This window comes from Protopterus annectens, chromosome 13.part0 (assembly GCF_019279795.1).
Source record: "Protopterus annectens isolate FY-2018-M chromosome 13.part0, PAN1.0, whole genome shotgun sequence".
In the NCBI taxonomy this organism is placed as follows: Eukaryota; Metazoa; Chordata; order Ceratodontiformes; family Protopteridae; genus Protopterus; species Protopterus annectens.
Genome location: NC_056747.1, coordinates 636,439,875 through 636,455,505, shown reverse-complemented (window position 1 = coordinate 636,455,505; position 15,631 = coordinate 636,439,875). Strand labels below are relative to the sequence as shown.

General features: G+C 44.8%; 1 protein-coding gene across 2 annotated transcripts in view; it reads left to right on the top strand.

Annotated features, from left to right (window-relative positions):
* The window catches only part of NLE1 (notchless homolog 1), a 691,532-nt gene that overhangs the window by 445,729 nt on the left and 230,172 nt on the right, over positions 1 to 15,631 (top strand). For both annotated transcript variants that reach the window (XM_044054321.1, XM_044054322.1), the window contains exon 9: positions 15,143 to 15,189. In XM_044054321.1, the coding sequence (XP_043910256.1) occupies positions 15,143 to 15,189 (47 nt within the window). The remainder of the gene's footprint in view (positions 1 to 15,142; positions 15,190 to 15,631) is intronic.

The window sequence follows — 15,631 nt, the reverse complement described above, 5'->3', positions numbered from 1 at the left end:
CCTCGGACAGCCCCCCCGAGGAGGTTCCTCACAAGTCTAAGTGTAAGAGGAGGCACGTGGACTCCCCCGAGTCCCTTACGGAAGATACGGACTTAGATGAAGGGGAAGGCTCCCCAAGGTCACCCCCCCAAGGATGTCTCCTTTGGAGACATCATGGAAATGCTTAGGATCAGGGGGGGTTGGTCTGCCCCCAAGTCTTCCTCCGATGAGTCCGTATTCCTAGAGGCGTTCGAAGCAGGGCCATCTATCTCTTGGGTGTCCCCCCCTGACCCCCTGGTGGACCTTATTGCCACCAGGACTTGGAGTGAGCCGGACACTGTAGAGCCGGTCCTCAAGCGTCCGGACAGGATCTTAAGTGCCCCCACAGAGAGAACCCATTGGAGCAGAGGTCCCCCTGTGGATGTCATGTTGGTGGCGGCGGCCACCAAGAGAGAGTTGGCTCAGGAGAACCCCACGGTCCACCCACCGAGCAAGGAGTCTCGTGCGATGGACCGCCTTGGGAAGCGGGCCTTCAGTTCAGCAACCTTCTTGATGAGGGTGCTGAACTATATGGCACACATCACCCGGATGCAGCGGGATCTGATCAAAGAATACGCTGCCTCCCCCCCAGAGTCCATGTCGGAAGGGGACAAACAACTGTACTCCCGAATGTCCACTGTACGGTCCATCTCTAACACATCTATGCGGCTTTTGTCTCACTCCACTGAGGGAGCCGCTAGAGCTGGCGGAGTCGGCCTGGTCATGAGGCGACAAGCCTGGCTCCGACATTGTGACTTCTTGGAACCCTTTAATGCGTCATTTGCGAATGCCCCCTTTGATGGTTCTGCTCTGTTTGGCAAAACCGTTCGCGACACTTTAGTCCAGAGCGAGAAAGATGGGAAGTCATTGTCTGCCATTGGAGTCTGCTTCTCTGCTCCCCAGAGGTCCTTTTCCAAGAACCAAAAGGGTCAGAAGAAGATGTGGTTCCGGAAATCGCATCAATCCCAGTCTGCTCCGGATAACCAGTCCTCTCGTGGCAGAGGAGGACAGGGAGGATGCCGCCCTAGAGGCAGAGGGGGTCCCAGGAATTTTGGGTCCAGAGAACCCTTCTCTGAGAGGCCCACGCAGAACCCCTGAGGGGTTGCCTGGCTGCTCCACTCTGGAGGCAGTTGGGCGTTTTTCGAGGCACCTAGCAATGTGGGAGTCCATAACAACAGATCACTGGGTGCTTCGCATCATATCCACAGGTTACCAAATTCCCTTTATTGTAACCCCCAAAACCAGAAGACTCCCCGACGTACCACCCAGTCAGAGGGGGAGGCAGCTGCTACAGAAATTCAGCAGCTTTTACAAAAAGAGCCATCCAACCCATCCCCCCAGATCAGCTCGGATCAGGGTTTTACTCCAGGTTCTTTCTGGTGCCAAAAAAGACGGGGGACTTGAGGCCCATCCTCGACCTCTCTCTCTTGAACCTGGCAGTACCCAAAGAAAAGTTCTGGATGGTCACGCTGCAATCTATTCTCCCCCTGTTACGGGAGAACGATTGGATGTGCTCGACTGTCCTCAAGGATGAGTACTATCACATTCTAGTGGACAGACGCTCCAGGAGGTTTCTCCGCTTCCGGCTGGGAGCCGGTCATTTTCAGTTCAGGGCCCTCCCCTTCGGTCTCACCTCAGCCCCCAGGGTGTTCATCAAAGTCTTGGCGGCAATAGCGGCCCACCTGAGACTTCAGGGAATTCAGGTCTTTCCGTACCTGGACGACTGGCTCCTTACCGCCCCTACAAGGCATCAGCTCTGTTCATGCAGGGATTACTTCCTCAATCTTGCTCCATGTCTAGGATTGACAGTCAACATGGCCAAGTCCTTTCTGGCTCCTACACAGGTAATAGATTTCATAGGGGCGAGACTGGATTCCAAACTAATGCTTGCTTTTCTGACTCCAGATCTGCTTCAGAACCTGAGGTTGCATGTACAGGCCATCCTCCAACTTCAAGCTCCACTGGCGGAATTGGTCCCGAGGGCTTTAGGGTCCATGGTGGCAGCAATTTCTCTGCTGCCCTTGGCCCGTCTGAATATGAGGGTCCTGCAATGGACCCTTCAGGTGCAATGGTCCCTGTCTCGCAACCCTCTGTACCATCCCATTCCCCTAAACAGGACTTGCAGGAGGTAACTCGTGTGGTGGCTCCAGTCCCCGAGCCTCCACATGGGACGTCCATTCTCGATGCCTCCTCCCATCGCCACATTGACCACGGACACTTCTCGCCTGGGGTGGGGGGGGGCATTATTCAGGCAGAACGGTCCAAGGCACGTGGAACGACATAGAGACCTCCTTGCATATCAATGTCCTAGAGATGAGGGCGGTGCTTTTGACGTTGCAGGCACTTCACGACCTTCTTCCGATTGGAACGATTGCGGTACATACGGACAACATGTCAGTGGTCTGGTACATCAACAAACAGGGGGGAACCAGGTGTTATCCTCTTTGTCGCGAGGCCATGAGAGTGTGGGAATGGGCGATATCCACCAACCGCTTTCTCATTGCAACGCACATTCCGGGAAGGTCCAACATCCTAGCAGACAGGCTCAGTCATACAATCCTGACTCCAAACGAATGGTCTCTCAATCCTCTAGTAGCAGAGCGAATATTTGCCCAATGGGGGCAACCCTGTTGCGATCTTTTTGCCTCTCCCTCAAATACCAAATGCAACAGTTACTTCGCCCTAATCCCCCCTCTGGGGGAGTCCCCGAGAGACTCTCTAGTACATGCTTGGCCTCCTGGTCTTCTTTACGCTTACCCTCCACTGCCCCTGATGCTAAAACTTTTACAGAAAGCCAGTCATTTGGGGAGCAAGATGATCCTCATTGCCCCATTCTGGCCTCATCAGACGTGGTTCCCATACCTATGGTCTCACCTGATTCATCCACCCTGGATTTTGGATCCTCTTCTGGATCTCATTACTCACCCCCTGGGTCTTCCGACCCCCAACCTGGTCAACCTCAAGCTGATGGCTTGGTTGCTCCAGTTCCACTCTGATAAGGACTCCCGGAATCTCCTCACCAGTTAAAGCCATTCTAGTAGCAGCACACAAGCCATCCACCAGAAAGGTCTATCGGAGTAAGTGGAAATGCTTTTCCATCTGGGCTGAGCACCGTCATTTAAATCCTTTTACAGCACCTTTAACATCGGTTTTGGATTTTCTATCTATCCTTTTTCATCAGGGGGCTAGCTGTTCTACAGTCAAGTTGCAACTAGCAGCGATTTCGCACTATCATGTAGGGCATGAGTCTGGCCCTCTTATTACCTCCAAGCTCTGTAAAGCTTTCCTTAAGGGTACCTTCCTCCTCAGACCTCCTGTCAGGGAGGTAGTACCCCCATGGGATTTAGCTTTAGTTCTACAGGCCTTGACAAGCCCCCCTTTCGAGCAGGTGGCCACGGTTGATCTCAAATACCTCTCTTGGAAAACGGCCTTTCTGGTGGCCATTACTTCGGCTAAAAGAGTCTCTGAACTTCAGGCTCTCTGTGTCAAACCACCGTATTTGACCTTCCATCAGGATAGAGTTTACCTCAGGATCAATCCGTCTTTTCTGCCTAAGGTATCTTCCGAAGCAAACATTAATCAATCTATTAATCTTCCCGTGTTCTTCCCCAAATATCAGAGCAAAGGAGAATATAAGCTGCATTCTTTGGACGTGCACAGACAACTGCGCTTTTATATTCATCGAACGGCTGGTCATAGACAATCCGACCAGTTGTTTGTCTCCTTTGCCAAAACCAACCTAGGCAAGTCAGTTTCTAAAGTTACCCTGTCACGATGGATAACTAGCTGTATTCTCTTAGCATATCAGAGTTTGGGACGGCCTGCACCTCAGGGAGTTCGCGCTCATTCTACTAGAGCCGTTACTACATCGGCTGCTTTTAGATCTAGGGTTCCCTTGGATGATATTTGTTCCGCAGTCACTTGGGCTTCATCCCATACCTTTATCAGCCATTACAAACTGGATGTTGTCTCCAGAGGTAGGGCGTCCTTTGGCTCTGCAATGCTCCGGAATAGCCTTCCATGAAGGCCACCCAAGATTCAGGTAGCTGGGGACTCTGTCCCAAAGGTTGCTGACAAATGAAGTGCCTACTTCAGATTAAGAAGTTATGTACTCACCATAACGTTCCATCTGAGTAGGTATCTTCATTTGTCTGCAACCATCCCATCTGCCTTCCCCCTGACCAATATGATTCTAAGTAGGAGTTGTCTTACATGAGTCCCTTCCGGGACACACTAGCAAGTTGTTATATGGGGCAAACTTGATCTGAGGTCAGTCAGGGTTGGCAGGGGATTATGGGTAAAGGGAGGAGCTAGGAGCTCGGATCTATGCTGTGGTAGAAGTTGCCGGCTCGGATCTGAGATCGGATCCGTATCCCAAAGGTTGCAGACAAATGAAGATACCTACTCAGATGGGACGTTATGGTGAGTACATAACTTATTTCTTGTCATATCCATTTGAACCTCCATCACATCTTTAATTTAAAATAAATAAATATACAACACTATTTACATCTTCAAATAATGAAGTTTAACCCTCCTAACAGGAATATTTGTCCCAGATTGACAGCTACACTCCCAGGCTTCAACCGAAATACAATAAAGGTTATCCATGCTAAGACGCATGTTACAGCCAGTGCTTTTACTTACAGTATGTGCTGTCTGTTTTTGCCATATTTTTATTCATCTCATATGTAGAAAACAACTTGATTGTTTTTAGAAAACATTATTTTTTAGACATTGGAACAACTATTCTGTTTTTTATTGCCTTTTTTTTCAGATTGTCTCTATAGAAACATGTGAACCAGATGCACAGTTGCCTGCAGCTACACATTTTCTCATGTTGCACTGTAAACATTTATTAGCTAAAGGAAAACTTCATTAGTTTCAATGTTCTTTTATTTACTTGCTTCCACTTAAAACTTGTTAGATTGAGCAAAGGGCCTTAATTCAGTCATCCCCCTATGCGAAAGCAAAAGTGTATTGCTTTTACTTATCTCATGCTCTGTATACTGTTACAACCAGTCTGTCACCTCAGTGACCTAAGATTACAGTCTATTATCTTAAACATGCTTTCGTCTGGGCTCTCTTCTCGTTTTACATTGCATTTCCTACAGTTCTTAAAACTAAATAAGGAGAAAGAAAAAAAGGAGAAAAAGTGCTCCTGTTTACTTTGTTATCCCTATAATACACAAAAATAACTAAAAATGCATTACTGTGTAGCACACGGTATATTTCATGTTTATAAAAAATACTGTTAAGAACAAAAATTTGTTTTACTTAGTTACTTTTTCCTTCCCCTTAATGTTCTTCCAAACATTAATGAAGTAGGGCATATGCTTTGGAGTCTCGTACAAATTTAACAAAGTCAAAAAGTCCAATATTTCCAGGTTTCCTTGTTCCGCCATATTTCACAAATGTGATTGATGCTTTGTAATCTCACATTTTTCCATTAATTTCTGAGTTGCTGGTTTTCTTCCTGTTGATCTCCATCTCCAAACCCAAGTGTTTGGTTCATTTCCAAGGTACTCCTCGTTCTTGAAGTCAATTCCTGTGCTTTTCTCTATCTCTCAAGCATTTTCCATTGGAACATTTGAAAAGGTTTCACTGGCGTAGTCTCTTTACATGTTGCATTATCAGAAGAATTAGAAGCAGAATACCCTTTTGTTTAATAGATCAATTTTTGGATGTTCTGCATAAAAAAATGGCTTTGACTCTCCAGGAAAAAATATTCTGAAGATAGATGAATGCATCAGCTTGAATCTCACACCTTCACAATCTTGTCTCTCATCATTCCGTTTGCTGGAATAAATTTACTAATTTTCTGCCTGGTGTACAGTGATTAATCATTTTCCACAAACACACTGCTGTTTCCAACTTTTAGTACTTTGTCCGTTTACCACATTTTTGTCAGAATCACCCCTTTCTTGACTCTATATTATTTACTGCATTTTTACTGATAGAGGTCTTGGCTGCTTTCTCATGGCTAGGTTTGGAGCATACACACAATGTGCCTTTTCGGTTAACAACAACTGTTGTGGCATACCAGCCCAGCTGCTTATTTCTGATTTCATAAAATTAATACAGTCTGTTCTTTCCAATTTCTGTGGTACAGTAGAAAATCTCAGGTCTTCCATGCATGCTATATCCTCAAATTCAAGCATTTTTTGAAACATCTCTTCTTGAGCAGTCTCCTACTCAGCCAGCCTTTTCTTCATTTCAGCCTCTGATTTTTGTATTTTTATTAGCTCTTCTAAATATCTGTTTAAAGCTTCCTCCATTTTCTCCAGCATTTTATTATATGAGTTGATATACTCCTTCAGTATCATTTATTTTAATCAGCACTGAGCACATTTGACTTGTTTTTCTTTTTTACTCTAGCTTACTGGAAGTCATGTTTTACACCAAAGCTGGAGCTTGAACTTTTTTTTCCTAAATGGCTGCAAGACTCTTCCCAGCCAGTATTTCTCCTCACTTTTTGTGGTTGATTTTCTTTCAGGTTCTCTTCACTATTTTCTTTGCTGGCATCCAGGCAGTGCAGTTACTAGCCAATTACAAGAAATTTACCCAGAAAGATAGATTCACTGGCTCTCTTTTCTTTTCTGAATTTCTGTTACTCGGTGTGCCGCCATGTTAGAAGGTGTTTTCATCTTGGGGGGATTCAGTGACTGCTCCCAGTTTGCCATCATCTGTGCACTTGATTAGCCAGAGGCTTTGACAAATGCCAAAGAGGAATGTGCCTAGCACAGAGCACTGAGGGACTTCACTGGTAACCAGCCTCTTTGTGGAGGTGGCTTCACCTATTCTAACTTCCTGGGTCCTATTAATGAGGCAGCTAGCTATCAAGCGTGTTATAAATGGGTTTATACCTAGTTCTGTAAGTTTGTTTGCAATGCTTGAGGGGGTATTGTATCAAATGCTTTAGCCAGATGTAGGTAAGAAGTATGCACCATTTTCCCCTCATCCATTGCCTTGGTAACCTTTTCAAAGAAGTTCACCAGATTCAGTAAGCATGACCTTCCTTTGACAAAGCCAAACTGGGATGGATCCAGTGTCTTGGAGGTCTTCTGTGTTCTTGTTGATAATTTACATAATTATTATTTCCATGACTTTGCAAGTAACACTAGTCAGACTAATGTGTCTTTAGTTTTCAGGAGCTGTTGATTGTTCTGCCTTATAAAGAGGATGAGCGTCACAGTCTTCATTCATGTGGCACAAAGCATGTTTTAAGGCTGTATTTAAATGATGACTCCACAGGTCCAAATAAGTTGTATTTTAGACTGTTCTGGAGGCATCCCGGGATGTTATCGGGGCCCATTGAGGCTGTGTTCTTGGTTTTAACGAATGCAGCAAGTACATGGTCCTTAGTTAAAGTTGGAGGGGTTATGTTGGGGATTTTGGGGGGGGCATAAGGTTGGAAGTTAATTTTTTACTAATTTGTCACCAGGCTGAGTGAATGTGGTGCCATTAACCACCAGTTCGGCACAATGCTGTATGCTTCCCTTGAGGTTTCTGACATAGCTGAAGAAGAGCTGGTGGCTATCTTTCACCTAGGTGACTATCTTAACCTCAAAGTTGTCTTTGCTTGGCCTAATTAGTGTCTTACAAACAGGAAGGAAAGCCCCCCAAAGAAAGGGTAGAGTTACAATGGATTTTTAAGTTAAGGGCTAACACTAGATCTGGTCTGAATAACCATATTTCTTTGAAACCATCATTGAAAGCCAGGAAATGATGGCATTAACATCTAGATTTAGTGAGGTCTATATCACATGGTCAAACTTGTGTAAGTTCAAACGATGTAATATCGAACCCAAAAGTCCGAAAAGCAAAAATAACGAAGCCACGGCACATCGATTTTTTTTCGACGGTGGGCCGTTTTCGGGGCTTTGCTATTTCCTCCACTATGGTGCGATCTTTATATATTTAAGTAGGGGGGGATGTGGGGGTCACAGCGTTTTTTTTTTTCCCTGCGAAAAAAAATCGCTATTCTGTGTGTTTGTTATTGTGCAGTTTCGGACTTTTGGGTTTGATATTACATCGTTCAAACATATACAAGTTTGACAATGTGATATAGACTCGATTTAGTGTGTCTATTTTTAAATAGGTGTCCTGTTGTTTTATTAGTTGCTGGGAGACCGTAGATGCATAATGCACTGATAGGTTGGTTTATAATTGATGATGTCATGTATATAAAAAATGTTTGATTGTAATGTTGTATCATGGTCTGATAAAGATAGTTACACTAGCAAAAGCACTTGTCTACTGATAATTTGCTGGATTTTAAGAGAGTGCAGTGTTATTTGCATTTTGTTTTGCACGTACGACTGTGTTTTGGAGCAGGTTATTTTGTGTTTTTGGACTAATTAGTGTCTTAGTTGCCTATTTAATTTGAGGAAAGAGTTTTTTATCTTTATAGGAATTACCCTTCTTGGGATGCCATCAGGGTGTTTTGTTTCTGTGTGCTTTTGTCTAGATCGCATCCCAACAGCCAAGTGCATATAAAAGGAGATGTTCATCGTGTTACCCTGCTGCAGTCATCACACTTGGGTTATCCTGTCGTCAGGCGGTCCCACAGTCTGCCGGAATTCCAAAGTCTTGGTCCGGCGTCGGTTGCTGTCGCTTCTTCCCTGATGTCAGTGCGCCAGGGGTATATATAATGCATCCAACGCCATTTTCTTCAGTCTTTCTTGCCGCGTGGTGCCCGAAGCAGAAGCAGTTCGCAAGTGCTGGTCGGCCGATTTTCGAAGTCGAATTTCAGATCCGAAGTCTTCAATAAAGCTAAGTACCCCATTGGGGAAACTTTTCTTGCCTCAGACCGATGTCAGAAAAAGTTAACAATTGTATTTCTTGTGGGAAGCAAATACCTCATAAGGATTTTCATTCTTACTGCATACCTTGCCTAGGCGCAGACGACGACGTCACTGGTTGTCGTTTTTGTGCTAGGTTTAATAAGCGTGCTATAAAAAGACGCTTTGATTTCGCACGACACTACTTCGGTAGAAAATTTAACTGCACTATGCCATCGGAGCAACCGACTACCGGCGTGCACAAAAAACGCAGGGATAAGGACAGACAGCCTAGACCCAAGCCAGACTCCGAGGCCTCGGCTGGTCCAGTCTCTGGTTCACCAGTCTTCAGTGAGGCTCCGACGCAGCCCCTGACTACCGCAGAGCTGGAACCCGAGACCGCTTCGGAGCTTTTGGCAGAGAGTACTAGGCCGACGCAGCCATTTTGTTTAGCCCCTACCGACGACACTGCTGATAAAGATGTCGGTACTGCAGAACCACCTTCGGTTTCTGAAGGCGTCTTCAGACCGACGACGCTCACCATAAAAACGTATCCTAAGACTAAGACTCCTATTAAACCTAAAAAGACTGCACTTCAGTCTCCTGTTCAAGGCCCCATGCCTAAGAAACAGATGCTCAAAATGGCTAAAGATTTGATCTCTTTAATCAGGGGTTCCCAACCCCCACCCGACATAAGGCCTAGACAAGAGGAAGATTATGCCTCCTCTGAACAAGTGTCTATTTCCTCAGGCTCCTCTGAAGACCAAGATTACTCCTTCTCCCCTTATGAAGATTCTGATGCTGAGGATTCTATTCCCTCAGCTTCTCCTCCTGAAGACTACTCCTTTTACACACTATGAGAGAACATTTTCACTGGGAAGGTCAGGACTACTCTGACTCTAAGAAAAGGCTCAGAGAGTTTTTTACTCCCCCAGCACAGACCACTTGCCATCCCCCCAGTTTTAGACATTGTGGATGATGTTTACTTCGAATCCAGTTTGAACCCAGATTCTCTGCCTCCTGCTCCAGCAAAACCTGAGAGATACTATAGAGTGCCTGATTCCCACAAATTCTTTTATAAAAGCCCTGTTGCTGATCCAGAGACTATCTCCAAGGGTCCCAAAGGGGCTAAGGCTTCTATGGCAAAAAATCCTATACCCTCTGAAAGGGACTCCAGAGCACTAGACAGGTGGGGGAAAAAGGTTTACACCTCAGCCACTCTAGCTATGAGGGCACTAAATTGCCAATTTCACATGCTAAAATATCAGCAATTTCTAATGTCTCAGTTAAAACAAAAAATGAGCACACTCCCTCAACAGTCTGAATTGAAAGAAATGCAGGATCTGTTGCATGCAACTGAACAGGTGGGCAAACATACTTTACAATGTGGGTTTGATTCTTTGGAAGCTTCCTGCAGAGCAGCTGTCACTGGGTCTGTTATACGTAGGCATGCTTGGTTAAAGGAACAAACTCTGCCTGATCATGTTAAAGCAAAGTTTCTAGATGCTCCCTTACAGCAGGATGTTCTTTTTGGAGTTAAAGCAGAAGAAGTCTTAAAGAAAATGGAGGATAAGGCAAAATCTATGCAGACAGTCAAATATTTTCTACAGGTACAGCCCCCTCACTTCAGCAGAAATTGGCCAACAAAAAATTGGTCCTTTCCAGCTACTGACAGACCACAGAGGGGTAAATACAGACGTCCAAGAGGCAGAGGACAACCACAAGCCCAGTACAAACCTCGACAATGGGGCACTGCAACACAGAAGGGAGGAGAAGACAGGTCCCAAACTACCAGAAGGCAAACTCAATGACTTGCACCTCATCTGGCCAAGCAACACTCTCTTGGCAGCCCCCTTGGGAGGAAAACTCGCACTTTTCAGACAACTGGCACATTGTCACAAAGGACAAATGGGTCCTAGACATAATTTCACAAGGATACAGATTCCATTTTCACACCTTGCCAATGAAAAGAGGAATGCCAAACCTGCCACAAAATCAATGGGCAGAGGCACAAAAACAAATTACAGCTCTCATGGACATGAGAGCCATTCAACTGGTACCTACACGGGAGCAAGGCCAAGGATTTTACTCAAGACTTTTTTCTAGTCCCCAGAAAGGGCAATGCCTGGAGACCAATTCTGGACCTTTCAGTTCTAAACACCTTCTTACAAGTACCCAAATTCAAGATGCTAACACTACAGCAGCTTCTTCCCATGTTGGGCAAGAAAGCATGGCTAGTAACGTTGGACCTCAAGGAGGCATACCTGCATGTCCCTATCAGACAAAGTTGCAGAAGATACCTCCGTTTCATTGCAGGTTCAACCCATTACCAATTCTCTGCACTGCCCTTTGGCTTATCTACTGCGCCCAGGGGCTTCACAAAATGCCTGGCACCAGTAATTGCATTCTGCAGACAAAGAGGAATTCAAATATACCCATACCTGGACGACTGCCTCATCCAAGCAGAAAGCAAGGGCACCCTCTTACAACATCTGGCTTTTGTAAAACATCTTCTAAGTTGCCTGGGGTACACAGTAAACGAAAAGAAATCAAAACTAGTACCCTCACAAAATATGACATTCCTGGGTGCCAGCTTGAATACAATGGCCCAGAAGGCTTATCTGATGCCAGACAAACAACTACAACTGACTCAATATTTCAAAACAATGGCAACAAAGACCCAGCTACCTGCAAGAAAAATTCTGCAGGCCTTGGGCTTCATGGCATCTTGCATACTACTAATACCATTTGCAAAGCTGCATGAGGAAATTACAGTGGTACCCAAAAAGCGTATGGTCTGAACACAGCCACAGCTTGGACACAATGATATCTCTCATTCCCTGCCTACAACAGGAGTTTCTATGGTGGTCACAGGCATGTCACCTCAACAAGGGTCAGCCTTTCACCTTGCCCCCAGCCAGGCAAACTATGACAACAGATGCATCGGACTACACCTGGGGGGCACACATGGCAGGACAGTGCGTTCAAGGCATATGGACTGCAGATCAAAGGAATCTGCACATCAATCAAAAAGAGATGCTAGCTGTACAGAATGCTCTGACCGCCTTTAAGAATCTATTACATCCAGGACAACGTATAATAAGGACGGACAACACCACAGTGATGTGGTACATAAACAAACAAGTGGGGTACACACTCCTACCCTCTTTGCAGGCAAGCAATGACCTTGTGGAACACAGCTCTGGCTTATCAAGTTCAGTTACAAGCTCAATTCCTGCCAGGAAAAAAGAACACATTGGCAGACGACCTCAGCAGAAACATCATGGATCCCCATGAGTGGAAACTGGATCCACGAGTATTTGCAATGATAACTCAAAAATGGGGCCTTCCAGACATAGACCTGTTTGCCAGTCCTCAAAACTATCAACTAACAAAATTTTGTACAAGGACACTTCACCATCAAGCTTGGAAAGTGGACGCACTCTCATTCAGTTGGAAAAACCTGACATTATATGCCTTCCCTCCATTGCCTCTCCTCAGAAAGGTGCTTCTGAAAGTCAGAAATGAGAGACCACGACTGATACTCATAGCCCCAGACTGGCTACGCCAGCACTGGTACCCACTATTGAGAAATATGGCCCAGGGCCCACCTTGGATTTTACCACAAATTGCCCATTTGCTCACACAGCAAAACAATCAGATTCTTCACAGCCAGCTCAAAACCTTAAATCTGGCTGCATGGCAAATCACCTAAGCATCCAGCCAGCTCCTCTTTCCCAAGCAGTTATGGATGTTATTCTGGAAGCTAGGAGGCCCAGCACCAGGAAGGCCTTTTCGGATAAATGGAAAAAGTTTTGCGCCTGGAACCAAGCTAAAGGCCAAAACACACTTCAGCCTCACATGCCTCAGATTCTACAGTACTTAACTGAGATGTTGCACAAAGGACTTTCTTTTTCTTCCATTAAAATCCATGCATCAGCTATTTCAGCCCACTACAACACGGATCCACCCTTATTTTCCCATCCACTTCTAAGGCAGTTCCTCAGAGGCGCAAAAAACATTAGGCCCCCCAGGAGAGCACCTACACCAACATGGGACCTCAATTTTGTTCTGGAAAAACTTACGCTACCTCCATTTGAACCAGCTTTCTCTGCAGATCTACAGTTTCTATCATGGAAGACTGCCCTGCTGCTAGCAATAACTTCAGCTAGAAGAGTCTCAGAGCTGCAGGCACTAATGGCAGTGGAACCTTTCCTCATTTTCCATCAAGACAGAGTTTCTCTACGAACTAATCCTTCCTTCATGCCTAAGGTGGTTTCCAGTGTGGCTTTAAATCAAACCATCCACTTACCCACCTTCTTCCCAAATCCACAGAACAAAGGAGAAAGACTCTTGCATTCCTTGGACATTCACAGACAACTTCGTTACTACTTGGATAAAACTAAGACTTTCAGAAAATCTGACCAGCTCTTTGTATCCTATGCTACAGCTTCACAAGGGAAGGCTATATCAAAACAAACCATTTCCAAATGGATAGGGCATTGCATTCGTTTTTGCTATACCCATCATGGAAAACCAGTTCCTGCTACCATTAGGCCCCACTCTACCAGGGCAACAGCTGCATCTATAGCCTTCCTCAGGGGGGTTCCAATCAAGGACATTCTGGAAGCTGCAACTTGGAGTTTAGTACACACCTTTACCAAACACTATCACTTACTACTTTACTCTAAGACTAGAGCTGGCTTCGCCACTGCAGTTCTGCAGGGCCTACTAGCCTCCTCTAACCCTCTATAACTCCTCCACCCATCCTTAGCTTTGGGATTCTACCCAAGTGTGATGACTGCAGCAGGGTAACACGATGAACATAGTACAGTTTTGTACCTACCATAAATGTAGATGTTCGAGTGTACACCCTGCTGCAGTCCAGGTTACCCTCCCTCCATCCCCTCTGATCTAACTGGCTAAATCTCTACAATACCTTCCTGATGTATTTGCTTATAGCTGGAGGGATTTTGTGTTTGTGCAAAAATTACTGAATTTGGTACTAATTACTGACCACCTTTTTGGGGGCATCTGACATCTGGGGCAAGAAAAACTGAAGAAAATGGCGTCGGATGCATTATATATACCCCTGGCGCACTGACGTCAGGGAAGAAGCGACAGCAACCGACGCCTGACCAAGACTTTGGAATTCCGGCCGACTGCGGGACCGCCTGACGACAGGATAACCCAAGTGTGATGACTGCAGCAGGGTGTACACTCGAACATCTACATTTATGGTAGGTACAAAACTGTACTGTATTGCTGGTTGAAGCTAAAATACTGTTGCTGGGATTTAGAGCACAGCGGACCGTTGTTCTGCTGTGGTAAACCCTAACCGGGATCAGACGAAAGGAGATGATGCTTTGATTTAGAGCACTAGTTATTTTCAGTTTCATTTCTTTCGGAGATCCAGTAAATGGTTGCCATTTTCTCTTGAGTAAGCCAGTAGAGGTGCAGGTTAGTCTGTCAAACACTGCAGCATGTTACTGGTCTACTGATGCAGATGCATGCTGCCAACAGGTCTAGTTTCAAAAATTATACCTGTCTACTAGTAAGCCTGTCCTGGTGATAGAATGAAGCAGCTAAGTGCATGCTATCGAGTTCTGCAGAGAGAGAGAAGGGAAGGAGAACAATACCTCCTAGTGGAAGATTTGCATGATCATTGCTACATGGTTACTGGGAGAAGACATTTTGAATGCTGGATGCCATAGCATACCTGGCATGCAGCTGTCATTATTGCTCATAATGACATTTATTGTGCATGTATCTACTAACACAGGAATCTGATTGATGGTCCATCGCTACTTTACCAAACAACCAGAAGATTTCTACCGTCTTTAATAAAGTAATCACAAATGCTTTTTTCCTCAAGGAGCTGTGACTCTTCTAGCTGAAGGCATAATGTTGCCATTCAGTGTCATCAATCTTCTGATACACCCACTGTTGAATAATCTCTCAGATATACAGTGTTTAGAACATTCTGTTAATTTATATTTAGATTGCGAGAGAAAAGGAGGAATGCCTAACTGAATGTAGTCTTGTGTATTTCACGAGATTGTGCTGTGTATAAGATTACTTTCCTGAATGTTGCCACTCATTGCACTGTTGATGGGCAGAGTCAGTAATTTTTTTTTTTTTTTTTTTTAGAAAATGTATTGTGATTAAGGGGACAGCTGTAGTAGAACACTGATGTTTGTCAGACATATTCTCTTTAAACTTTGTTAAATATATACAGTACTTCAGAGACAAATACTGGAGTAAAAGTCCATGCTAAAAATGTAAACTAATATTTGATTGTTTTCTGGCTTATCTTTCTTTCATTTTTTTTTAATCTGCAGTGGAAGAACTTAAGCAGAAAGCCCTTCAGAGATACAGTCATGTGCGAGTAAGTACAAGTAAAATGTATTTGGCATTTTAACGTTTTTGTGGTTATTGGAGCTAAATGCAGACATCAGAGTTTGGCTGTACTATAACCAATGAGTAAACACAAGGTGTTAATGTTGGAAGGCCATCTCTAAGAAAGACATTGTACTGCAGCATGTTTGACTCTTTCAAAGTGTACCTATATTTTCCTAACACTCTGTTGTCAGTTTGTAATCATGGTAGCTGTGGTATCGTGGATATAGTGGTAGATGAGACATCTGAGTCAGGGAGGAGATACAAGTTTCCGGTGTGGGCTCAGGATGTTGATCTGCTAGGCAGACTGTGTTAAGGTACTGTGATGGATAAAATGTGAATGTTTAAAGTTGAATAATAACAGTTGAGAACTTCAGATGTTCTTCGTGTTTCACTGTTGCAGTCATCACACTTGGGTTATCCTGCCAGGG